Here is a 27,271-nt window from a genome sequence, read left to right as displayed (position 1 = left end):
TATTAGTTTATGTAACTCAGAGATCAGCTGTCTGGCCATTACCCAGTTCTTTCATAGGTATGGGGATCACTCTTTTGCATGATATTTAAATAAAAACAGTAAACTATATAAGATATCAGATGGAGATATGTCAATAAATACTATGGAGAAAAATTGAGCAGGGAAGAGGAATAGAGAGTGAGGGAGAATGGCAATGTTAAATAAAGTGAACAGAGAAAGCCTCATTGAGAAGGTGGCTTTTGAGTAAAAACTTGAAATTGGTGAAGGAAGGCTAAGGGTACAAGCTTTCCAGGAAAACGGAGCATCAAGTGCAAAGGCCCTGAGGCAGATGCATGCCTGGTGAGTTCAAGGAATAGCAAGGAAGCTAATATGCCTGGACTGGATTCCACAAAGAGGAGAGAATAGATGCTGAGGTCTGAGAGACTTAGGGTAGGAAACAGGAAGGAACGGCTCAAGTAAGGTCTAGGATGCTGCTGTGAAATCCTGGATTTTATTTTAAGATGGCAAGTCACTGGAGAGTGTGATATGCTCTATACATCTTAAGTATAGACTGAAAGTTCAAGAGTTGGAATAGGTTGAATTGTGTGCTCCCCAAAGACATGTTCAAGTCCTAACCCCCAGAACTTTGAATGTGATATTAGTTGTTTATAGGGTATGCTGGTTTGAAGCTATTATGTACCACAGAAAAGCCATGTCCTTTATTCCCCATTCAATATTGCTGGGTGGCATCTTTTTAATTGTTTCCATGGAGATGTGACCTGCCCAATTGTGGGTGATAACTTTTGTTTGGATGGTTTCCATGGAGATGTGTCTCCACCCATTTAAGGTGGGGTTGCTTACTGGAACCTTTAAGAGGGAACCATTTTGGAAAAAGCTTTAAAGAACAAACAGAACCAACAGAACGGACAGAGTCCCAGACAAGCCGTTGAAGAAGCCTGGAGAGAAAGCTAGCAGACATTGCCGTGTGCCTTTCTAGCTGAGAGAGAACCCTGAACGTCATCGGCCTTCTTGAACCAAGGGATCTTTGCCTGGATGCCTTTGATTGGGCATTTCTATAGCCTTCCTTTAATTTGTACATTTTCATGGCCTTATCACATGATAATGGAGGAGCTGGAGTGATGGACCTACCACAGTTTCAAGCCAAAATAAAAGCCAAGGAATGCTAGCAAACACCAGATGCTAGAAGAGGCAAGCAAACAGATCCCCCTATAGGTTTCAGAGGGAGCATAGCCCTGCCAAAACCTTAGTTTTGGACTTCTGGTCTCCAGAAGTTTTTGTTTTGTTTTAAGCTACCCAGTCTGTGGTACTTTGTTACGGCTGCCCTGGGAAATGAAGACAAGGGTGAAAACACAGTTGCCAATCAGGAGGCTGCTGCAGAAAAGCAAGTGAGAGATGATGGTGGCCAGATTTCCTCCCAGAAAGTTTGTGTCATTTCACACTTATCACCAACAATCTAGATAATAGCAGCCATGTTCTCACCAACAATGAATACATGTAGTGCTGAAAATTTTTAAAACAAAAGAAAATTCTAATCATTTCTCTTTAGGGGGCATCAATAATTTCTTAAAGGGGCTGAACTACAAGAAATCCCTTGGAGCTGAGAATCCTCTTAGAAGGGAAGGGTGTGAGGTATAATCGGCTTCTCTACTCCATTCTCAGATAAAGGGCTCTGAGAGATGGTGAGGACGGGATGGCTAAACAGCCAGCTGACCTCGGTTACTGAGTGCAGACATATCTCCAGTCCCCAAACCATATGAGAGAAATGACAAGCCAAGCCACAAAACTAAAGTCGCTGGTCACTCTGGACTTTCACTTCCCCTTCCTACAGTAAAAGAAGGGTAACTTCTTGTGGACTTGCTGCTGTTGTTTTGCTGTTCAAAGTGAGGAAAGATCGATTGTTTTCCCTACGTTGAAATAGTTGGAAATGTCTTTCTTAGGCTCACTGTTGCCAGGACCGGTTGGATTTACAAGCCATTCAGGTGTCTGTAAGATCACATGGGTCACTGGCAAAGCTGGTGACTCACAACTGCCCTTCATCCGGTCTGTGAGTGCGCACTGCAGTCTCATTTTTTGCTTCATTCTGCTGAGATAACTGCGTATTTGGGGAAAGGTATCTGAACCGTCACCAAGAAAACGAGAAAAAAGAAAGGTGTGATTTCTTAGGGTATTTCTATTAATTTAAGTCTTTACTCTGATTTGCTTTCACTCTCTGCCCTCTTAATTTGGGTAGTCAAGTATTTCTGTTAATTTAAGTCTCTAGCTTCCTAATTTGTGTATTTACTCCTCAGGGCTGGAGTAATTCACATTTCTAGTCTCTCTTACTTGGATGACCAGAATTGACTGAGTAATACTATTAAAACACCTCAAAGTCTTCTTTGATTTCAACATATTGGATTTTTTGGTGCTGTTTATCCTTGTTTTTGTTCATCTCGTCTCCATTCCCACCCCTTTTCAAATTGTCTACTGTTTGCATACAGGTTTTCTTTAAGCACGTGGAATTGGTTGCTGAGATGTCTCTGACCTGCAAGCAAATGGGGAAGAGGTTGACACAATACAGTTGTCAAGTCTTCTCTTTCTCAAAGTGTAGTTGCATTTTGTTGACAGTTTGGGTTATGAATTAATTTCTTGGCATTTGACAGTACACCAAAATTGTTGATGCACATGTCACACCCACGCACACAAGGAGATTTTTTTAAAAAAGGACTATGATTAAATCTCTCAGAACTATCTCTCATTTGAGACTCGCCTTTGTTTGGCTCACCTGTTGCCCTTTGGTGTGATTATTGGTTTTAAATGAGAAATAATTGTTTTGTAGATTCTCCTAGGTAGCAATTTAACTGTCATTGTTATCCCCCCTCTTTTTTTTTTTTTTTTAAAAAAAAGGTGTTTCTTATTTTGGAACTGAGAAAGAAGGGGAAATGCCACTAAAAAAAAAAAAACAGTGGAAGAAGAAAAGCCAGGTTTAAATGAATATCCATCAAATTTTCAATTTAAATTTAGAAATAGTTCACACAATATCATCAAATCTTGATGCCATTTTAGACACTGGAGCATGATCATCAATTAATCTTTCTAGTTGCTTTATGTGACTCTATCTTTGAACACTGGTTCTATGGGAACAGTTGTCAAGGAAACCTGCATCTCATAGCCCTTCTACGAGTTCATTTGGCTCGGCCCTGATTCTGGGAGCGCGAGTGTGTGTGTGTGTGTGTGTTTGCGTGTAGCTTATTATAGGTCTATCTTGGTTAATATGAATAATGACCAAAGTCACTTGGTGACTTGGGGAAATTTTTTTCTATTTTGTGATGAGGCATCGAACAAACACGGCAGTCATTTTGTTCACTAGCTGGGTTTTAATTGGTGTGCCACCAAACAGAATTTGTTCATATTATGTACAGTTTAACACCCCAAGGACTTTCTTTTTTTTGGGGGGGGGGTGCATGGTCCAGGAATCAAAATCAGGTCTCCTGCATGGAAGGCGAGCATTCAACCACTGAACCACCTGTGCACTCTCCACCCCAAAGACTTTCATATGCAGGTTTAAATAATGTCCCAATAAAAGCGTGAGTCATGAAAACTATCCAGATTTTCAATTCAGCAAAGATGAAAATTGTGTTCTAAATATTTTCACAGTCTCCATTTCCCTACTGATATCAATATAAGATTAATGGATTAAGAGAATCCTTACCCTCTCAGTATGAATCTTTAAATGTCTCTTTCAGTACAAATTTTAGATTTTCCTTGGCTTAAGCCATTGTCATCTAATGTGAGGGTTTTAAACAGATAATTTTTCATTCATTTTGTTTAGGGAAAATCCATGATACTCATTATTTGGCTCTATTCTGAACTTGGCTATTCCCTAAAGTCATCTTTCAAAGGAAATGAGGAACTTGGGAAAATAATTTTGTTTCCAAAATTGTAAGAAATAAGCACACCATCCTTCATAACTCAGCAATTTTGTGCTAATAATACCTGTGAACTATTAAGTTCAAAGTCAAAACTAAAATAGCTGCTCTTCATCCATCCATCCATCCATCCATCCACCCATTCACTCATCTATTCAACACTTAATTTGCAGATGCCTCCATAACAAAAGCTATAACATTAATGAAAGGCTGTGTAGCATATAGATTGACTATATTGTTGAGCTTCCCAGTGTTGCTAAGAAAGTACTTTTCTCTGGACACTTGCAGACACATGCACAATTTCCCTACCCTGCACCTCCTTAATAGGTATTATTCACTCAGCCATCTATTCAGCTGATCTCATGATAACACCTTGAAAGGGTCTCCAATGAGACAGAGATGTCAAAAGAAAGGCTGACTGAGTGCCTATCCACCACCAGGCCTCTCTGGGTGGCATTCTGATGTCACCATTCCAAGGTCTCGCCCTCAGCTCTGTAACCTCACAAATGTGACTCTGTCAGGACTCCTTGGGGAATGACTCACTGTGGCTTAGCTCCAAGAGACTGAGTAGCAAATCAAAAGGGTGGGATATCAATTCCAATGAGGAATGCAACTGACACAAAGACTCTAACACTCAGTGGGCTCATTTCCTACAGGAGAAATCAAATTATAATCAGCAGAATATGTGCTGAGCATGAATCAGGGCAACAGGAATTAGAGGCCCTTTATCCAGCGGCATCAGGTTCTGAGAGTCATCTGTGCCTACAATGAAGACAAACTGGCCCCTGAGACTGTATGGTCAGTCATGGGCCAAAGTACCCAAGCTCTGTGCAAATAAATATTCCCCTAACCCACACCTTTGCTCTGGCCAAGCTAAAGTCCTTGCTGTTTCCACCATGCTGTTTTATACCTCTGCCTCCCCTCTTATCATAGGGCTTGAAGAAGTAGGAGTAGATGGGATAATTCATAAAACAAAGCATAGCAAGCAAGCAATCAAGACACAGAAAGCAAAGGCAGAGACTAGGCTCTGCTGAGCATTTTTATCTGGTTGTCTTGAGTTTCTCCATGAAATAAAAAAAAAGGTGTTTTTTGTTTTGTTTTGCTTTTTGCCATAAATGAGAGAGATTTGGAGTGAGAGAAAGTAAAAAAAAAATTGTAATGATTGCTGAGGAGAATTGGAGAGAAGGTACTGATTAAAGACTAGCAAAAACTCAATAAGAAGTACTTGGTACCCAGGGGAGATTAAAAATCATAAGTTTGTAAATGGTACCAATCATACAGCTGGGTATTTAATGCCAGTGGTATTTATCCTCTTGGGTATAGGAGCAACAAACTGCATTTCAACCCCACAAGATTGAGTGGGGTGGGAAGGTGGTATGAGTACAAGGGCATGATGGACTAAGGTTTGTAGTGACAGATCATGGGGCTGAGACTAAGTACAGCCAGAAGGAAGACTTGCTGAACAGACATCTATCACGGCCATGGAGTGCTCAGCTCAGAGTTCCTTCAAGAGAACTCACTGTGGGAGCATAGTTGATTGATAGGCTCCAGCTGGCTAGTCCCTGAAAATGGCGAGGCCATGCTACACCCAGGTTGCTCCCAGACAATGATTAAGGACAGAGGCAGCATTAATTCTGGTCTGTTTTGGTCCAGTACAGGATTCCTCTAATGGGCAACTGTGGTTAAGGGACCTTCTACTTACTTAATGGAGATTTTCTCTGAACTCTACTGCAGTGTGAGGCTCTTCCTACTCAATCCTTCCTTTCCAGGCATACAGTGCATTGAGATCTAAAATTTTTCTCTCCTTATTCCTGCTCACTCACCCTTTATCTTCCCAGGTATTTCCCCCAAGAAACCACTTGCAATCTAATTCTGTCTTGGTGACTGTCTCTTAGAAGACCCAAACTATATAACTCTTATATAGGGGGTAGGGGTGAGTAGTTTGGGAGATGGAAGGATCAAGGGACTTGATTTAATGTCTCCATGCAGTGGAAGAATAGATATAAAGGGAGTTAGAATATAGTAATTGCAAGGGTAGGTGATGAGGGTCAAAGAGTAGGATAGTAGAACCTGGCAGATCAGGACATAAGGAAATTAGGGATAACAAAGATCAGTGAATGACCATGGCACTAGGTTGCTGAAGTAGAGTAGAAATGGAGGTCAGTGATATTGGAAGGAATTGCAAGGCAAGAATGCTAGTTGCCTGCCAATGAGCGATTTCCTCCTTCTTCCTTACTAATGGAATCCTAATTTTATTCAGAGCAGCATTGGACTTGGTTAAAAGACTACAATTCCCAGCATTCTTTGCAGGGAGGCGTGGCCAAAAATATGAAAACAGAAATCATTGGGGGAGGGAACTTCTAGGAAAAGTCTTTAAATGAACAAAATCGCCTGGGAGGTTTGCCCATTTCCTATTTCTTCTCCTTTCAGCTTTTCAGCCATTTTGGACCATGAGGCAACTTTAAGGGTGGAAACCAAGGCTACACTAGCAGAACATGAAGACAGAAGGAGTCCCTGATACGTTGGAATCATCATTCTAGCCTTGATCCACCTAGCTTCTAGACTTTGTGTGTGTGCGTGTGTGTGTGTGTATGTGTGTGTGTGTATGAGAGAGAGAGAGGAGAGAGGGAGAGAGAGACCTCTGTATTGTTTAAGCCACTTATGTGGATATTTTATACACAGCCAGACCTGATTCTAACCCACACAGATAAATTGTTCACACAGACATAACAATCTCCAGGAAAATGAGCGAAGAGAAGACATGTGAGGAAGATGGCAAAGAACTCAGGTCTATGGAGGGATGACCTGGAGGTTGATAAATGAGAAAAACAAGAGAGAAATGGGAATCACAGATTGGGGGAGAGGAGTTAAAAGAGTAAAGGTTTTTCCATACAAGTGGAGAAGTGATGGTATGGAAATATCAGCGGAAGGTGGGCAACGAGAGAATATTTACCTCCCCTTCCTAGCCCCAATGAAGCCCCAGCTTCTCCCCTAGAAAACTGAAACATAATGGCGCTGTGTTGTGCTGTGTGTGTGTGTGTGCGTGTTTTACAGAGGGAAGGTAAGTTCAAACCAAGCATGAGGGGTGGGCGTGTTCTGGAAAGTCCAGAGAAGAGTTTGTTTCCAATGGGAGTTTTGGAAAACAAGCAAAATGGATGGGGAGCTCTATTAAGTGAAGAGTCAGAGGAAATAAATCATGAAAGAATATTGTGGTGAGAGTAGCGGATGGGGTGGAGAGTAGAGGCTTTGGAGAGCTGTCCAAGGACTATAAGAAGTGGAAGCATGGAGGAAGTGGCTTGTGCCAAAGTTTCAACCTCTGATAGGATCTGTGGAAGAGAGGCCCAGGTGTGTGGGCCCCCTCAACTTGTTGTTTCTGGGACCAATTTGTGTAAGAAAACTAGAGTGAATCCTAGTCATAAATTCTGATACTGGCTCAAATCTAGCCACATGGAGCAACTCAGTTTGAAGGTGAGAAGGCAGATCCGAGGTGAAGGACCTCAGAATCTGAGAGCCTCCTACGGCCAAAGTGCTTGACGTATTAGGGTTTCTTTGCTGTCTGAGGAGTGGCAATTTTTCTGCTTCATTTGGTGTTCCTTTCTCTATATATCTCTACCATGACCAAAATTCAACAAAGAATCATAAATCTAAGGATTTTGGAGGAGTGTCACTGGAGGAGAAACTAAGGATTTGAGAGTGGGGGACAATTGAGGAGAAACACTGGGCTTCATTTATTCCACAAAAGAACCAATAATCGATGAGAACAAATTGTAGGAATAGCAATGAATTATTTACATTATTGAAGCTGAAGAATATTACAGTCCTATATCCCTCCCTCCATCTTTTTCTCTCTCCTAAAAATACTTCCTGAATAGTAGAATCAGATTTTCTGAGACACAAAGAAAGTATAGGGTCTGATAATAAGTTTGTTTTTGTAAACAAACGAGAATATTTTTAAATTGGTCCTAGAAAATGTAGGCCGCCTATGGCGTATTCAATTTTTACTTTTATATTTTGAATTATTTTCAGATTTTATGATCAGTTATGTTTTCAGAATTTTGTGGCAGTCATCCTATCTTGAGCGAATTAGAAAATATTCTAATATTGGAATAGAATAAAAAATAAGACTAGGAATTACTGAACTAGATATTAAAAAAAATATATATATATATATCAGATGCCCTATGTTCTAACTAAGCAATTCAAAATCACTCTTCCTGCAGAAAACCCCCAATTCATCTTCTCTTCTTTGTAGTGCACTCAGGACTGGAAAGGCCCAAAAGCCCCTCTCTCCGTTAAGAACAAGTTTGGATCTGAGGGTTAGCGACTAGACATAGGACCTTCTAATGCTATCTTTGCCTCACTGCTTCAATGACTTTGGATGTTCTCTTCCAATTGATTAGGATTAAAAGTGCTTTTTGAAGGTCCTATTGAGAAAAACAAGCAGAAGCCAGAGGCCTGAGTTTCTCGTTACTGTCACTGCTTGTTTCCCACAGTCCAGCAACCTCTCCCTTCTCTCCAGCTTTCTGTGCTATCTTAGGATCCCATCCACAGATCTGGAGAGCCGGGGTGGGAGTGTGGGCATGGAAGAAACAACGGTGGGGAGGAAGGACGTTCACAGGAACTGTAGTCTTAGGATTTCATTTTTCTCTCCAAATTCCCTTTTATCCACAGTCCTGGGTAGGGTAGCCCTGGAAGGGTTCAGGAGGCACTCCTTCCCATGTCAGTATGTCAATCCACATGAAATTTCATTAAATGAATGTCAGGGTCCATCAGAGAGGGCCCTGGTAGGGAAGAGAAGGTACAACCAAAACAGGTAACTTGAAGAGACTTTAATAAAGGAGTGTGTCAGTTGGATCCCCCAAGAAACAGTTGGAGTCAGGAGTGCAATTAATCTATTGGAGGGATTTTTTATCTTGTGGAAGATAAAAGAGGGAGAAAGCAGGAATGGGCAGCCTACAGGCTGTGATACAGATCTGATGCCTGTGAAAGGAAAGAGGAGAGGAAGCAGGATAGAGCAGGGAGAGCCTGAGTACAATGCCCACTCAGTGGGGAGCTCTGGAGCCAAGACTGCATTAGAGGAGTCCCTCCTTACTGGGCAGAAATGGCCAAACCCTAAGTACATCTGCCACGCTCAGTCTTTGGCTGGGGCTGCCTAGTGTCCCCACCCCCAACTCCCAAACAAACATGACCCTTGACTCCTGGAGGCTGTCAACTAACTGCTGCCTTGCAGTAGAATGCTAAGTTCTTTCTTGAAAGACGATTTGTGAGGTGCACCTCCGTGTTTTTCCTAAGGGGCTTACCCACAAAAGCCTGGGTATGTATAGTAAAACTTGTAAGAGAGGGGCACCACAATCACCATTAGCTGGAATCCCAGAGGGACGGGATGGTGGCCATCAGTTGAAGGATGCTGCCAGCCGGCAGGGAGGGTGCTAGGGGAATAAACTCCTGGACCTCACTCTCTTCCCTCCATCCTGCTCGTGCTCCCTGTTCTTCACATCCATCAGGCCCAGTGAACAATACACAGGTCAGAGTCCCAGGTAATGGAGCCGAGTGGAGGGGCAGACAAAACAGCCAGAATACAAGGGCAGCCTTGGAGGAGAAGCAAAGTTTCTATGGAAGACTTCTTCAGCCTTGGAGAAGGCTTGAATCAGACAAAGATGGTTCTTTGCCTCACTGAGCTTTGCCTCACCTCACCTCGCTGTGCTTCTCCCTGCTGTCAGCATCCCAGGGTTCCTGGCCAGCATCTATACACTTGTTCTACATCCCCTCGGTGCCTCCACTCACCAAAACTAGGACCCTGGGAACAAGTGACATACAATAATTTATTGGAGATGAAGGAAGGAACAGATTGGGAGAGGGGTGGGCAAGAAGATGCTTGAACTGATACTGTAGGAAGTGTGTGTGTATGAGAGAGACAGATGGAGGGAAGGGAGAGTGAGCTATGAAACAGTAGGAACACTTAAGAAGCACAACGCACTCACACCACACACACATACTTGCACACACACATACACACTGTTTTTCCAGATCATACATCTGAGGGTGACAAGGGGACCAGCTGACACGCTCTACTGACAAGACAAGACTACTTACAAATCCGTCTATGCAGTCCAAATCCCCAGATCTACCCATCTTCCAGAGGTCTTGGTACTCCACAGAGTGGTCTGTGACCATTGAGGCTGGACTGAGGCTCACTCACTTGGCATCTCAGGTCTTTCTTGCCACTTCTAACAGAGGGCTCCTTTCCTTTATTAGCTGGCTTTCTCCAGCTGCCTGTAGGCATTTATCTTGTGATGTTATTTCACAGACCTTCACGGCCACAGGAAACATTAGTTCTGCTTCCGAGTGGTGGACAATACTAGACAAATTACTTTTGGCAGCGAGCAGTTAAGATAATTTTTTAATGATCTAAACAGGGCCCAGCCAATGGTGTTCAAAACAGGCCGGTTGAGCTGAACTGGAGCTGATAGATGGTTTCTCTCCTAACTTAGTTTGATTGAGTGAGTCATTTGATTTGAGCTCCCATTAAAGGGAAATAGTGTATTAAATTGTTTTGATGATGCTTGGCTTATTGTAAGTGAACGAATGAAACTCTTTTTGTCTATAATCCTGACCCTCCACTAGAGCCAGGGCCGATTATTTAAATGAAATCCCAGGACTTACTAAGTCACTTATTTTTCTACAACATCAACAAAAATAATTGTGACGAATGTTCAAATGAGGCAACTGTGTTTGGGTAATGGGATGGGTTTAATTCCATTCCAGGTGCATTTGTTTTCTTCTTAAGGGACAAAAACAATATCTTTCTCTCTGCTTTGTTTAGTTCTATGTCCTCTCTGTGGTAGGAACAAAGCAGATTCTTGTTGGAGGTTAGAAAGAAAGGCAAAACATTTTCTAGTGCTGTCCGCTGTTGGAGAGTTGATGTGATGCTGATTCAGGAAGTCAGTTCTCTACATGGAGTCACTGCCATGCATTGTGGGGAGAACTGAACACAGTGCTAGACGCAGGGAGAAAGATTGAAGGGTTTCTTATACCCGACAACCCCCGTACGTGGACTTCTGAAAAGTTCCATGAAGACATAAATTGAGGTGTATTTTCAAGGCCTGCTTATGAAAGGAAACTTGCAATAAATACTTCCATAAAATTAAGAATTGTCTTCTAATTTATTTACTTTCATAAATTTGGATTTCTGGATCAACCGCTTTCATATTTGTAAACAATGACAGTTTAACATCCAGTTTTGTGTTCCTGCTATATGATAAGCCATCTGCCAGGAGCTCAGGATGCAATTGTATACAGAATAAACATGGGTCCTGCCTACCTGGGGTTTCGTATTTCACTGGGAAAGCAAAAAAGAATTACAAAAAGTAGACACAGAGGATGTACGGTGGAAGACCTTCTATGCTCAAGACCTGGGTTCGATTCCTGGACCATGCACCCAAAAGAAAAAAAGGGGGAGACACAGCACTGCTAAATAGAGTTGCGTTCATTCATTTGTTCATATTCATTCATTTATTGAACATCTCACACATCTCAGGTCCTCTTCTATGGTCTGGGAAAACACTGGTGAATAAGACGAGCATATTCTGTAAGGCTTTTAAATGCTAGTCATGAATTCTTATTGTAAAGTATTGTAGAAACAGATGTAACAGATTTAGAAGATTGAACCACATGTGGCCAAAACTAGGAGTAGTTTGAGAAAATACATTTCTGAGGACATTTTTTTGGTCGTTATTTAATTTTTCTAATGGTAATGTGTTGTGCAAAATTTCAGGGACTTGAAGTGATATTTGCAGACTGATTTGCTGAGATTCTACCATACCACCACTGATCTTTCAAGCCTGATATATTTTCATTTTCTTTCCTTTCTGATGCAAAGGAATGTATTAAATGCACTAGTACTAGAATCAGTAGTAGGCCTAGCAATTTTAATTAAGAATGAGTTTCTCAATTAGAAGTAACCCATAAGTGCTATATATCGACAAGCCCAAAGTGTTTGTCTTTTTAGAGCTGGAGAGCCAAGGGAAATGGGGGCTAGCAAAAAATAGATAAATGTGAATACTTTCAAAAGAGTAATTATATTTTTGCACCTCTTCAAGTGGTCCTATTTTCTCTTTCCCTTTCATGTGTGGCACTGCTAAATATAAAGCAAATGGGGAAAATGGACAGTGTTACAACGGTAATTTTGTATTAGTCAGATTAAGCAAGGCAAGTTTGCTGGGAAAGTTTTAATTTTCTCCCCCAGTTTTCTGCATACTCAGCTTAGTTCTAACATGGTGTGTGGAATTTCGGCAGTCAAGTAATTATGGTATGTTATGGTTAATGACTTATCTTGAATCAAGCCATCATTTCCAAGTATTATACTACTGCAACTTTCTGAACACAGCAATGATCACTTTAGGGGTATGTGTTAGATGGAAACTTAAAAAACAAAACAAAAACACAATACTAAAATTGTTTAGAGATATCTAGCTATACAAACAATATTCCAGTAATATCAACTACTTCATATTTATATCTCTATTTGCAGTTGTTTACGCTGAGATAGATATCATGGGGCCAGTTTTATGATTGCACTGGCCTCCAGCCTCTTCTCTTTCTTTTTATTTTGTAGGAGTATAAAACTAGGAGAGCTTAGCCATCATATTTGGATTTGGTAAAGCAGAATGTAGCATTTTATAACCTTGCTTGCTATTGATCCATGATGTTTTGATCTAATAAGAGACCTAAGGAATCTTTTTTTTTAGTGCTTACATATTACAAATGAAAAAATGGGAGGCTTGCATGTTTCTTTTAGCTGTTTCTCTCCCAAGAAAGTCACAATCTAAATATCTCTGGGTTTCTCTCCCAAGAAAGTCACAATCTAAATATCTCTGGCCAAGAAACCAGGTAATGGGTGAACAAAAGTGCATCAATTGGTATTTCCAGTTCTGTCTTAAGACATATGCAGACCCCTGGTTTCAAATGGATTCATAAAGTGAGGAAATGGTCAAATGTATCATTGCTTAAGGATGTCACACATAGAGGCAAAATCAAGGTCTTCACTTTTAAAATAGTGACTTGAAAGCACCCAGGTCAAACTACACAGTTTGAGGTTATTTTTTCCCTTGGTTGGCTGTGAGGTAACTGCATACACATTCTAATACGCTGACAGAGAATCTGGATTCAGTGTGTTACAAATAGCTCAGTCTAGCAGGCGCTGGAGAGAACAGTGCAAACTGCTGTGCTCATTGGTTGGCACATCTGGAATAAGCACTCTGTGATGTCAGAAACGCTAGTGCCCTTTAGAGGTGGAAGTAGCAGAGCTCAGTCAGTTATAAGCTGTCTTTGTTGGCCAGAACCGCTAACACAAATATCACATGATGGGTTTATTTAAACATGTGGCTCACAGCTTTAAGGCTAAGAGAAGTCCAAAGTCTAGATATTGGCAACGCTTGTTTTCTCCCCGAAGACTGTACAATTCTGGTGCTGGCAGCAGGCAGTCTTTGGGGTTCCTTGCCTTTCTCATCACATGGCGAGGTCCTCTCCTTTCTGGCTTTTGTGACTTTGCGGTCTTGTTCATAAAGTTTACAATAACGCGGATTAAGACCTCATTCAGTTGGGACACACCTTAACTAAAAAAATAACATCTTAAAAGGGTCCTATTTTTAATGGGTTCGTACCCATGGCAATGTGGACCAAGATTAAGAACATGTTTTCCGGGTTACATAACTCAATCTTCCACATTGACTTGGAGCTGTTCTTGCATTCCTGGACAGCAATTGCAGGACCAGGAAGGAAATGCAGTATTCCCTTTTCCGTCTCCCTCAGGTGTGAGAAACCCATTTGCTGGAATTGGAAAGTCATTGCCTATACTAACCAATCCTTCTTGCTTTGAGACATGGGGTATCCTGGTTAGCTTAGTTCCCCCTGCACCAATGTGTGCAATTGGTATGGAGCCCCCACTCTCCCCAGCCCACCTGCACAGGCGGCACTGCCATGAAGCCCAGGGCAAGGAAGCACCGCTACACTCAGCCCCTGCGTGCTGTGATGCACATGCCACGGGCACAGCCTTACACGACCTCTGGTAGACAAAATGCAACTACACCCCTCTTTGGTGAGGCCCTGCCATTTTGCCCACAGACAGCACGGGGCATCGGTAGCTCTACTCAACAGTTGGTGTTCATATTAAAAAGGCAACTTCTGAGATTTCTCTCAGTAACGTGAAAGGTTATGCTGTAGAGGGTTCATGAAAGGGGAAGGAACGGTGACAGCTGTTTGATAAATCCCAAGTTCTGAGGGATTTGGCCAAGTGGTTGAGGGCAAAGGCATCTTTTTTTTTCCATAGTAAATGTCAGTCAGGAGCTACAGGGAAGGATACCCTTTCATAGGGCAAAGCCTTCGTATCCCTATCTACCTCGGGCAGGCATTAGCTGGTATTTTCCCTTTTAATCCTGGGGTCAGGGGCAGGATGTGGCTGGCTAGTTTTCCAAATCATGGGAGGGTGGGAGGAAGGGGAAAAGAAAACCGGTGACAACAGAGCTCATAGCAGCTGCTTGGCCGGGCAGGTTTGTTGTATTCCAGGTGTGCTAAGGCCAGGATCCTCCTTCCTTTTGCTTCTCATGTTGTAAATTTAGAAACCAGGACCATTTCCCAGGAAGGCTCTGGACTCCACCGTCCACAGGGAAAGGCAGAGAAAACAAGGAAAGGAGTTTCCGGTTCATTTATAGGATTTCCTTGACGTAAAGGAAGGGAAAGGAAAGAACCTTGACTAATACCTTGAACTAAAAATGTGTGTGGGAAACGATTAAAAGGTTAGGTTATTTCCTTCCTTGTTTTTCACAAGAGCAGCCACAGAGAACACAACTGGCTTTCAATTTCCTTGTAATTGGGAACAGGAATGAAATGGATAAATGAACCTTGCAGATGACCCCTGAAGCTCATTTGTATCCATCAGTTTTAACCTCTTCGCTCTTTTATTCCATCTCCTGACAATGAGAAAAATGAGCTGCCCTAAGTATAAGTGACATTGCAAGCCAGACTTCTCCTTTCATGAAGGTATGAAGGCCCAGTGAAGTGGCCAGAGGGTCAGGGGAACAAACAAAGGACTAGAACTGAGGCACTTTGCTGCAAACGCTCTGTCAGCGCACTGGGGGGTTTTTGCAGAAGGCAAAAAAAAGACTCCTAAAATGGCAGGATAATTCAATTCAAGTGGGTTCTTTCACAGAAGGGGAAACTGAGGCTCCCAGAAGTTAGGACCATTCAGCTAATTAGTAGCAAAATCAGGACTGGGGGCTGATTCTCCACACTTTCAGTGCCCATCTCAAGTCTGGGGTATGCTACTCCTTAAACTGAGGTCTCCTGGTGATCTATGATAGACCAGAGAGTGTGCTTGAGGCTTCCAGATTCATCTGAGGCAAACAAGCATGACTGTTCCCTATTTTGTAGATGAGGACACTAAGGTTCAGAGATGCTCAGTTGATTAGTAAATAGCACTTTTTATACAGTTCAACCTAAAAACATGTCCCAAATAACACAACAAGTTAGATTTAGAGTTAGAATTCAAATTCAGATCTGAGAACTCTGAATCTGGTGCTATTTCTATTGCCTCACCATGCTATAGATATTTTTGCAGTACTTTCACTAAGTTATTTTTCATGGTGGATTATATTTATTTTTAGTGCTTCATTACATTTTGGGAATGAGTGAGACCACATGGACATTTAAACAAGAACAGCCTATCCTTTCAGCCTGAGTCTGTGTTCTTCCCCTCTGACATCTCAATATTGATATTCCAGGTCACAGAAAGGATGGGTACTAACTTGAGAGGTGTTGCGAATCTGAAGTTGGGCATGTTCTAGTCTCTATTGCTGTCGTCGAATGTTATGGCTACATGAAACCTTCATCTGTGTCTAGTTTAATCCCCTCTTTGCAGATAAGAAAACTTGGATTGAGAAAGACAGCTTTTCCCCAGGTTACTCAGCTGGCTTGTAGCACAGCTGGGGACTTGAAGCCTACTTGATTGGGCCCCACCACCCCAGGCCAGTTCCATGTCGCTGCCATGATGCTGGAATGAGTAGTATTGGCACTGCTTCCCCCCTTGCTCTGTGCACCTACATGCAGGGGATGGGTGTTTTTAAAAAAAGCCCTGTAGGGCTGAGGAGATGAAAGACAGGACACGGACAGACCATTTCTTTATCGTAAAGTGAGACTTTCAAAAGATGCGCCAACATCTCTAGGGCTATCTTGGATAGGCTTGGCAGGTACCTCTCAGGGCTCTTCTTTCCTTAGGTGTTGCTGAGACTTGAGGGGGCACTAATATGGATGTCTCCAGAGCCATCTAACCTTCCTGCAAATCCTAGGTCTACTGCAGAGAAACAGATTGCACTCAGGTTCACAAGGGTATAGTTGTAGATTTATTTGAACCAGCTGGAGAAGGTCTTCCTTCTGCAAGATTCCAAACAGCTGTTCTCAATGTAAACTTTTCTCTTAATTGATAAATCAGTTTTGCAGTCAAAAGCTCACCTGAATTGACTCTTTTAATATTGACAACAGTGGTAGCCTAAGGAAATAATAAGTTAGATATTTACTGCAGTACTTGCCATCACAGTAAAATATCCAGGCAACATATATTTGGAAAATATTGGGAAATAACAGTGAAATTATCTCAACAATAATTTTCCAACTATCAGGGAAATTAAAGTCTAAATATCAACACTATGGAAATTTAAATAGTCTGCATACCAATTATTTGCAAAAACTATGTTAATACATAAAAATGTAAGATTTGCAAACAAAAACTGCATAATGCCTAATATGTGTATACTGAGATGACAAAATAATTTGAAATAAGACAACTAACTTAAAATTTTTTTAAAAAAAAGCTCACCTGAACATTCCCAGTCAGAACCTTTTGGGTCATACTGACAAAAACTCATCTTGGAACATAACTACACCCCATCAATTCCACGTATCAGGGTTTAGCAATAAATGACTGGAATATGAGTCAGCTGAAAATGCCAGGGTCACATTCAAGGAGGCTGTTGTGGGTTGAATTCTGTTCCCTGGAAGATATATTCAAGTTCTAACCCCTGGTACCTATAAATTTGACCTTATTTGGAAACACGGTCTTTGCATCAGGTTATAATGGTGTCGTACTGGATTAGTGTGGGCCCTAATCCAATGACTGGAAGGTGTCCTTATAAGGAGAGGGAAATTTGAACACAAATACAGAGGCACAGAGGGGGAACTACTTGTGGCAACAGAGACAGAGGTTGGAGCAATGCAGCTACAGGCCAAGGAATACTAAGGACTGCCAACACCAGAACCTAGAGGAGGCAAGGAAGGATTCTTCCTGAGATGCTTCAGACGGGGGGCATGGCCTTGCCAACACCTTGATTTCTGACTTCTAAACTTCTAGAATGGTGAGAGAACAAATCTATGCTGTTTTGACCCATGTAGTTTGGGGTACTTTGTTACAGGAGCCCTAGAAACTAAAACAATGTCTTTATGAGACACCCCGAATGGCACTCACCAATGGCTGGAAGACTGCTCAATGGGAGGCCATCTAAGAAGTCCATTTCTAGTGGCAGGGACATAGGTGCTTCATGCAAAAGATGTGCAGAGACTTAGGTATCACAGAGGCAAAGGTGAGAGAGGCAGGACTGATGGCAGAACATGAGTCTGTCTTCCCACCTCTGGTCCCCACTGGGCCGTGCAGGGGGGCTGGGAGAAGGGAGACGTCCTACATGCTCACTCGGGTGGCCTGTAGTAGGAGTAGAGGTTCCTATTTAACAGCTGGGAGCACTGCAAGTGAAAGTGTTGGTGAGCGATAAATGGGGAATAGTACCACCAAACAATCTGCATTCCAAACAACATTTGCCAACTTCACTTCTGGTTATACATAAGGTAGACAGGCTGGGAGAGGCCTGGTCTCAGGAGCCATTGTTAGCTCAGAGCCTAAATTGAATGTGAATCATGTGGTCACCACAAAGCACCCAGCATTCTTAAGAGAACTTTCTCCATATAATATTTGCAGATCTGGACAAGAACACCAACGAATTCATAATCATTTATTGTAAATCACTCTGAGTGTACACATTATTAATGGCAAAATAACACTGTTAAACACCTGCTGGATGAAGAACTTCATTATTACAATTTCCTATTGGCGTCATTTCTTTTCCAAACATTTAAATTTTAACTTTAAGTCCTCCATCATTCCTGAAAATACCAATTTCCGAAGTGCTCCAGTGCCAACACTATAAGGCCTTTCTTTTGCTCTAACATCTAACACAAAGGGCATGGCGTCCCATTAATTCAACATGCTCTTTACAAGGCAACTTAACACACACATTTTTTTTTAATCCAAAAGCTACATAATGGTCACTTTACACTTTGCTGCAAAATCAATGAAGGCGGCATGCAGGTGAAACATTAGTAGACACTGAGTTCTAGAAAACTGTCACTTATTAAGACCTGATGGCCTGGTGTGGAAAATTAATATGCTTATTTAGCAGAAGTAGCTTAAGTACATGCATCAGTGGCTGGGATCAATTAGAATATAAATTAGATGTCTAAACATTTAAATGAGAGCTTAATTTGAGCTTAATTTAATGTCTGGCACGTTTGAGTTATACACCTTTAAAATTACAATAGCAAAGAGAACAAAACCAAACACCTAAACAGGCATCAATTTATAGGGCAGGCTGGGCATACAGCTCGGGACACAAAACTAGCTGGGCAGTGAACAAATCACTTTAGCAGCAAACAAAACAAAACAAAACAAAACAGTATAGCATTAACAAGCTATAAACAGGGCAAAAAAAAAAATAGAGCCATATCCTATATTCTCATTTTAAACAATTTTTCAAATCTCTTACTTGAAAAACAGGCTTACAGTAATTGCAAAATAGAAGCCTTCTTTAGTTAATACGTAGACCCTCTCTTTTTGTTTTCTACCCTGCCTCTCAGCTCCTTCAGATATTGTATTTAAAAGCAATGCTAGATTAATTGGGAGAAAGAAAAATAAATGGTCTCCTGAACCAACTGAAAGAATGTTAAATTCCTTCATCCCGCCAGGGTTAACATCATGTACGAGCACATGACAATGTATGTTTGACATATTGTAGCGACAGCGATTAAAACTCTATGTCCACACCCTAATGTTAAATCATAGTTACACTGACTTTAAAAAAATTGTTCATTGAAATTGTATTTTGACATTATTTTGAGACAAACAGACAAAAAAACTCCCAAACCACATAGATTCTGCCCCCACCCCCCTTCTAACACCTCCCACAATCCAATGAACAAGAAACCTACAATAACGAAAGCAATGGGCCAAGGAGTAGACATTAGACATGGTCAAGCACTGCCATCTCCAGTCCTTGCTTTCCGGGCCTCAATCATCAGCTTGGTGGCCCTTTTGCGGTCAGTGGCCAGCCCCAGACAGCACATGAAGTCAATGAACCAGGTGGTCGGGTTGAAATTTAGGCCAAATTCACTTGCAGAGTAATCGAAGGGAAAGGTGTGATGGTAATTGTGGAAGCCTTCGCCTGGAAGACAAAGCAGTCATTTGAACAACTTAATCACCACCTTTCTGGACAAAGTTTTTTTTTCAGCATCCATTTATTGAGTGTAAGACGCTATGCCAAGATCTGTGGAGGATTCACTGGAGCAAAGACTTGGCTAGATAAGCTAAATAGAAACAGAGATTAATTTTCCTGTATGAATTATAGAAATGATACCACGACTTCAGAGAAATACATCTTAAGCTAAATACTAAATGGTGGATTAAAGATGATCATTTTAACGTATGTTCATAAAAGGAAATAATCCCTGTGGTCTAGAGTGATTAAAGGAAGACTTCTTGGGAGAGCATGGAAGAGATCAACGAGAATTGTCCAGATACATAAGTAAATTAAGGTGTTGGATCTTTAAATACCCCAAATCTACCTATGTATTATTCTACCTTTCCTAGTAAGTAGCTTTTCCTCCCTTACTTTTTCTTTTTCTTTTTTATTATAATTTTAGGTATCTTCATGAGAGGCCTTAGGGCTTCTCTCATTTGAATTTTTTAAACAGTTTCATTGGTATATAGTTCACATACTGTACAATTTACACATTTAAAATGCACAAGTCAATGACTTTGGGTATTTTCAATGTTGTATATCCACTACCACAATCAACTTTAGAAAATTTTTATTACCCCCCCAAGAAAAAAAGAAACCCCTCACCCCTTAGCTTTAACCCCCAACTCCCGACCTTGCCCCCCTCGGCAGCCCTAGGAAATCTCCAGCCCTAGGCAATCACTAATCCGTTTTCTGTCTCTACTGATTTGCCCACACGGGACATTTCATATAAAGGAATTCATATAATATATGGTCCTTTTGACCAGATTCTTCCACTCAGCATAATGTTTGCAAGGTTCATGCATGTTGAAGAGCATGTGTCAGTACTTTATTTCTTTTTATTGCTGAACAGTATTTCGTCATGTGGATAAATACCACACTTTATTTACCCATTCATCAGTTGGTGGACATTTGGGTTGTTTTTACTTTTGAGCTGTTATGAACAGTGCTTCTATGGGCGTTCATGTACAAGTGTTTGTGTGGACATTATATGTCTTTATATGTCTTTATTTCATTTGGTGTACCTTCGAGTAGGACTGTTGGATCATGCAATAACTGTACGTTTAACCATCTGAGGATATTCCAGACTCCTCCCTCACTTCTTACCTGGCTATTGGTCATCTTATAGTTCTCCTATAAACCACATTTGAAGGATTCTGTTCTACTATCAGGTGGATGGATCTGTGGTCTGTAATTTTCTTTTTAGTTTAGTTTTAAGGTCTTCCCTACCCCTGCTCCTCTACCCCCATCACTTTAAATATATTTTCCTGGACTTGAATACCATATAGAGAAGTTCTGACTCCTGATTTTCAGAAACAGACACTGTTCTAAGAACTATGTATGCATCACCCACCCTACTGCACAGTTAGATGTAATGAGAGCCTTCCAAGGACCTTTGTGAAACGGACTCACTGGGAGTCCAGTGTTGACCTGGAGAGACTTAAAACAAATACCCAGCTCTTTGGGGCCTGGGCCATGGCCCCCTTCCATGGGTTTCCTGGCCAGTCATCCCTATATTTGAAGGTGACAGTCCCTCTTGTCCCCACTCCTGTCTGCTCTCCATACCAACAATGGATTTGGCTCTCCTCTTCGCTGTCCCCTTGGTAGTTGAAGGGTGGAGAGGAGGAGAAAGCAGTTGGAGGAATCAGGAACTCCTGCTCCTATTCTTCAAGGCAATATTCTCCTTGTTTATCCAGTGATTCTGCAGCTGAATTTGGTGTTTATCTAATGAAATGACAGCAGAAACTCATCACTGAGTGACGGCACTGACTGTTCCTGCTTTAAAGGAGACACTGCCCTTCCTGGGTTGGATCTCTATGCTCGAGGCTTAGCTTATCAAGAAGCCTCACTAACACAAGTGTTAATAATGGTGTGTGTGTGGGGGGGGGGAGTGGTGGTATATGGGAACTCTGTATTTTTTGCATCATTTTTTCTGTAAACCTAATTAAAAAAAGAGAGAAAAAGTCAACTGTGGCTTCTTCTTTAGTTCAATTTTCAAAATAAAAATAATAGCTACCAATTATGGATCATCTATTATGTGCTTGGCACTGTCCCAAGCGGTTTACACATAGTATCTTAATCCCACAAAATCCCTGTGAAGCAGGCATTGCTAGTCCTATTTCACAGATAAGAAAACTGGTAATCAGAGAGATTAAGTGATTTGTCCAAGAGCCAGGATTCTAACTCTAAAGTCCAAGTTCACTCCACTGCACTCTGCTGCCTCTCATTACAGACTCTACAGACCCATCTCGCAGCCAAGAAAATCCGAGCTGTTTCCCCAACCCACCTCCGTGCCTCCAACCCCGCCCCCCTTGCTTCTCAACAGCCCTGCTTACCAATGGCGCCCAGGGTGACCAGCGGGTTCTGCCGCGGGCTAATGTTCTTGTTGTAAGGCCGGTTTCCGTACATGTGGGCGGCACTGTTGACCAGCCAGGTGATGTTGAGCGAGATGGTGTAGCGCAGGATGGAAGCCAGGAAGTAGGAATTCCACAGGCTTTCTCCCCAGATATACCAGGGCACCAGCGTGGGGACCACGAAGCACATGAGCACCACGGTAATCTTATAGTACCTGTAAGGTAGGACAGCCCATCACCACTTGGCACCTGTTGATGGAGGCGGGGACAAGCTGAGCAAGTGACAGGAAGATGCAGAGAGAAAAAAAAAAAAAAGTCCAAGGAAGGAATTGTGCCGGTCAGCTCCTTCAACTCTTTCTACATAAAGAATACCCTGCTATGTCATTCTGTAGGGATCACAAAGCCAAACAAGGGCTAGGCAGGTAACACAGATTTGAGAATTGGGATAGGCAGAATGTATTAGGATGTGGTAGGGCCCATGGCATGATTCAGAGGAATTTCAGTATAAAATAATCAGCGTTGTGCTGGCCAAGCTGCATTTGCCCTGCTAGCCATTGGTTTGAGACACTTCCTGGAGATTTCTCTCATGAGTTACTTAGTCAATATTTCTCGAATACTTTTCAGGTACATGATTCTGTATCAACTTAGCTTAGTAAAAAAAAAAAAGGTAAGCAAACACATAAAATGTTCTCTGTCCATCAGAGATGACATTCCCAACCAGCATCAGAAATAAAGAATAAGTACAGAAATAGGAAACAGCATTCAAAAAGTAATCATTAAAAAAGCAAACCCTCAATAGTGTGTTTTCTGGATCTGTGTAACCAGCAAACATTTACTGAGCATTTACTATATGCCAGGCCCTGAGCTGAGTGCTGATGATATGAAGGTGATATAGATACAGCTCTTCAGTCAACTGGAATAACTGTCTACCATCTTTCTGCCAGGCAGGACTGGCTCATGCATGGACAGAAGAGGGGCTGGGAGAGGAAAGTGTCCAAAGCTATCTGTTCATAGATATTTCTCCCTTGGCCTCCCATTGGCGAATCAAGCTTCTGGAAGCCCTCTTAAAATACATGTGTATCAGCTGGGAGGTGGCCAATGTGAGGGCATGTGACTCAAGAAGTGGAAGACTCTGGCTTGAATTCAGATCTAATTTTGGATATTGAACAACCCTCTTATTAGTCTTTCCCTCTCTTCATGTGCATAGCTAGATGGCTCCCCACCAAAGCAGAGCATGAGGAAAGGGTGGGTGTGTGAGTAATTTATTTGGGAAAGTGCTTTCAAGTACCAAGTGGGCAACTAGGAGTGACCAGGGAAGGAGGGAAGGCCGAGCCAGGCACATGATATCAGTTTGGCTGCTGGTGCAGACAACTGGACTTGGATCTCAGAGGGATGAAATATACCTCAGAATTATTCACTCAAGGAAAGGAAGGGAGTATTTATCCACTGGCTCCAATTCCCCACTGGTCAACTGTTGTTACATGGGGTGTTAACTCCCTCACACATCCAGGCTTGCTTGGGTCAAAATGGCTTAGTGGGTTCTGCAGGCATCTCAGGTGGAGGTGGCAGAAAAGCCCAGGGCAGGAAGTAAAAGACACACAGTGCCTCAGCACGTGGCTGCAGTAATGGCTGGAATGAAAGGTGGGCTAAGATGGTACGAGGCAGGGCGCGAGAAATATCCCACATCGGTAATCATTTTAAGTGCCTCACGGGTTGTTGGAAGAATCAAGTATCAATAGCTAACATGTACTTTGAACATAATATGTGTTAGGACCATTCTGGGAGTTTTAAGTGCAGTGACTCATTTAATTCTACCAATAACTATATGAGGGAGAGACAGTTCTTATCCCCATTTTACAGATGGGGAAATTAAACTGAGCAACAGGAATGTTATGTAACTGGTCAAGGATCAATATGCAAATCCAGGACTGAATTACTTCAGGGACCATTATACTATTCTGCTTCACAAAAGAAATTGTTCCTGTAAATGTGCTTTATAGATTACTAACTGCACGTGTCAGTTTCCATGGTGATAATATTTTGGGGGGCCACATATTTACCCATCAGCACCCATTTTCCAGCCATTGGGTTATAGGATGCCTGCATTTTAGTGGAAAGAGGGACGCTTGGAGGTCAATGAGCAGCTGTGGTTGGAAAGGCACAGGCCACAGATGAGGAAGGGACTGGTTGAGGCTGGGCTCCCCAGAGTTGCCTTGGGAATGCATCTGGGAAGTGCTCTCCAGAGATACCTGTGAGGAAGGGAGGAAGTGGGTGGGGTGGAGGGAGCAGCTTGCCCACCATGAGTTTCAGCAGGTCCCGTGGGGAGCCCTAGAGCTGGATAGCTCTTCAGAGTTGTCCCAAATTGAAAGGCATCCCCATATCATCCAACCTTTGGCCTCAGGGTGACCATCCAGCCTTTGGCACATCCTTGGACGAGTCAGTTCCCTGTGGATGAGGGCAAATTACAGGAAGGGAGAGCAGCTGGGGGGTGGGAGCATCAGCTCAAGGGGGTCTGGGTGAAGCCCCTCGCGGCACCAGTGCATGATTCTGGGACCACGGATGAAGAGGGAGGGGGCACCGAAGGGGAATGGAAGGGATGCCCAGTGTCCAGGGCCCTCTGCTGCGGCTTCTGATCTGCACCTTGGAGGAGGAAAGCAGCTTATTTCCATGGTCCCGCCCCTGCTCTCTACCCCAACCCTAGGGACCCCTCTGGCTTGCAGGACTCAGCTTCCTCTCAAGTCCTGGGCCTGCCCCCTCACTCCAAACCATTTAAGGGAACCTCCTGCTGGCCTTGACTCTGGTTCCAGACTCTGCCTTCCCCACTGCAGGGGTAGGCCATTTTATAGGGAGAGAACCAGCGATGTGGCTTCCCAAGCATGAGGAAAAAGAGGCCGCAGTTTCACCTCCTAACACAACCACTGTCCAGTCAAATTTTTCTTCCTCAAAAAAAATGCTCTTTAAAAAAAAAAAATTCATGGTCCTGATTTCAACAAAGCTTTAGCAGATCGAATCACAGGGCTGTTTTCCAGTTTTCTTCCTGGTAATCTGCTAGGATTCTTCTTTGTGTGCTCAGAATGGATGAAAAAGGAAGGATTCCCACGGCGAATCTGGGTGGGATGCCAGTGAGGTGGGTCCCGATGCTAATAACTGTCTAAAAAGTCTCCTGCCCATCTCAGAAGGACTCAACAAATCTTTCCCACCTAGCTGCAGATCCCTCCCTCCTGCTCCAGAGCCCCACGCAGATGGTCTCCACTTCATTAGCCACAGGACTTCTTCCTCTGAACAGGCGCTGAGATGCTCCCGGCTTCCCTGCTCAATAACACTCAAGCCTGAATGTCCCAGCCAGGAGTCCGCAGAGCAATTCCATGGAGCCCTCCTCTTTTGCTATTACTCTCTCAGCGCATAATCCTCCTGCATTTAAAAGACTTCCTTTTCCCATCTGGTGGTAGGGAGGAGGGCTGGAAGGGGCCCTTGATGTTGCTTTGTCTTTTGTGAAATTGTTTTTTCATTTGTAAAACATCATGTACATTGACCTACCAAGCTCAGCATCTTCTAGCTGTGTGATATCAAGTAAATTATTTAATTTCACTGAGCTTCAGGTTTCTTTTCTGTAAAACGCAGATATTGACAAACTTGTTGAGTGCCTACTACATGCTAGGTTTTAGCACTGGAGATATAAAGTGAACAAAACAGACAAAAATCTCTGCCCTTGTGGAGTTCATATTCAGGTGGGAAAGACAGACAATAAACAATATAAATAAGCAAAATATAAGTCACGTTAGTGGTAAATACTAAGAAGAAAAATAACTAAGCAGAGAGGGGGCTAAGAAATGTCAAGGGCAGGTCCCTTACTGGGACTATGGTTTTTGAGTAAAGACTTAAGGAAGTGAATAGTTATATGGCTAACCGGAGAAGAGGAAACCAAGTGCAAAGACCCTGAGGCAGTACTGTGCCTGGTACATTCAGGTAAGAGTAAGAGACTTGGGGCTAAAGCAGAATGAACAAGGGGAGAGCTGTAAACGATGAAGTGACAGGGATAATGGAGGACCAAGTCACGGAGGGTGTTGACATTACTGAGTATGGCAGAGTCTTTGTAGGGTTTTTGAGCAAAGGAGAAACGTGATCTGACTTACATCTTAACAGTATCTGAGTGTTGTGTTGAAACTGGATTTATATCAAGCTGCCAGAATGTGATATAACAGAAACGAAATGGCTTTCTTTTTTTTTGTATGCTATATGGCCGAGTCACATTTTACTATTTTCCCATGTGAGTATCCTGTTATTGCAGTACCATTTGTTGAATTTTTGTTTGCTTGTTTGTTTTTTGTAAGTGCATGGACCTGGTCTCCTGCATGGCAGGTGAGAATTGTACCACTGAACTACTCTTGTAACCCTGGAATGGCTTTTTTAAAAGGGGAATTTATTAAGTTGCTAATATACAGTTTTAAAGAATGAAAGTGTCCAAATTAGGGCAACAACAAGAGGTTACCTTCACCAGCGAAATTCGGGGTTTCTCTCTCAGCTGAGAGGGCACATGGAGACATGTGCTAGCTTTCTCTCCCGGCTTCTTGTTTCATGAAGCTCCCCTGGGGATGTTTTCCTTCTTGATCTCCAAAGGTCTCTGGCTGTCTAGACTCTGTTGGTTCTGCAGCTTTTCCCAAAATGGTTCCCTCTTAAAGGGCTCCAGTAAGCAACCCCACCTTGAATGGGTGGAGACATATCTCCATAGAAGCCATCTAATCAAAAGTTACCACCCATAGTTGGGTGGGTCATGTCTCCATAGAAAAAAGATTCCACACAGCAATATTGAAAGAGGATTAAAGGACATGGCTTTTCTGCAGTGCATAAAAGATTCAGACCAGCACAGGACTGCAGGGGAGGGCTGAAGCAGGCAGACAAGCTAGGAGATTGCTGCAATGATCCAGGTAGGAGCGGATGGAAGCTTAAACTGACATCATAGTGGGGGGTGGGGAGAAGTTGTCAAATTCTGTACATATTTTGAAAGTAGAGTGACAGACTTTGTTAACAGATTTGGTGTTGGAGAGAAAGGAAGGAGTCAAGGGTGACATCATGGGAGGAGATGCCATTAGTTGATATGAGGAAAATGGAGGAAGAGGTGTTTTAGTGGGGCATATACAGAGCTCAGTCTTAAGCGTGTTAGTTTGAGATGCACATTAGACATTCAAGCAAAGATGGCAAGTAGTTAGCTGGAGTTCAGAGGTGTTCTTGAGAGAGGTGGTAATGATCAGAAATTTGGAACTCAACAGCGTATTAATGTGTGCCACTCACATATATTTTCTGCTCTGATTTTCACAGTAGCCTTGTGAGGTGCTTCCTTTGCAGAAGTGATGACTAAGGTCCAGAAAGGTCATGGGACTTCCCCAAGGTCGCACTGGTTGTG

General features: G+C 42.5%; 1 protein-coding gene across 1 annotated transcript in view; it reads right to left on the bottom strand.

The window, feature by feature from the left end:
• Positions 1-17,942: 17,942 nt before the first annotated feature.
• The window catches only part of SCD5 (stearoyl-CoA desaturase 5), a 244,168-nt gene continuing 234,839 nt past the window's right edge, over positions 17,943-27,271 (bottom strand). Inside the window, exons 4-5 of the mRNA XM_077143018.1 lie at positions 21,853-22,085; positions 17,943-19,441 (exon numbers count right to left, since the gene is read on the bottom strand). Coding sequence (XP_076999133.1) covers positions 19,251-19,441; positions 21,853-22,085 — 424 coding nt within the window. The 3' untranslated portion in view covers positions 17,943-19,250. The remainder of the gene's footprint in view (positions 19,442-21,852; positions 22,086-27,271) is intronic.

The sequence above is a fragment of the Tamandua tetradactyla genome, chromosome 24 (assembly GCF_023851605.1).
Source record: "Tamandua tetradactyla isolate mTamTet1 chromosome 24, mTamTet1.pri, whole genome shotgun sequence".
Classification (NCBI taxonomy): Eukaryota; Metazoa; Chordata; class Mammalia; order Pilosa; family Myrmecophagidae; genus Tamandua; species Tamandua tetradactyla.
The sequence above is the reverse complement of the archived record's forward strand: the minus strand, read 5'-3'. Positions and strand labels throughout refer to the sequence as shown.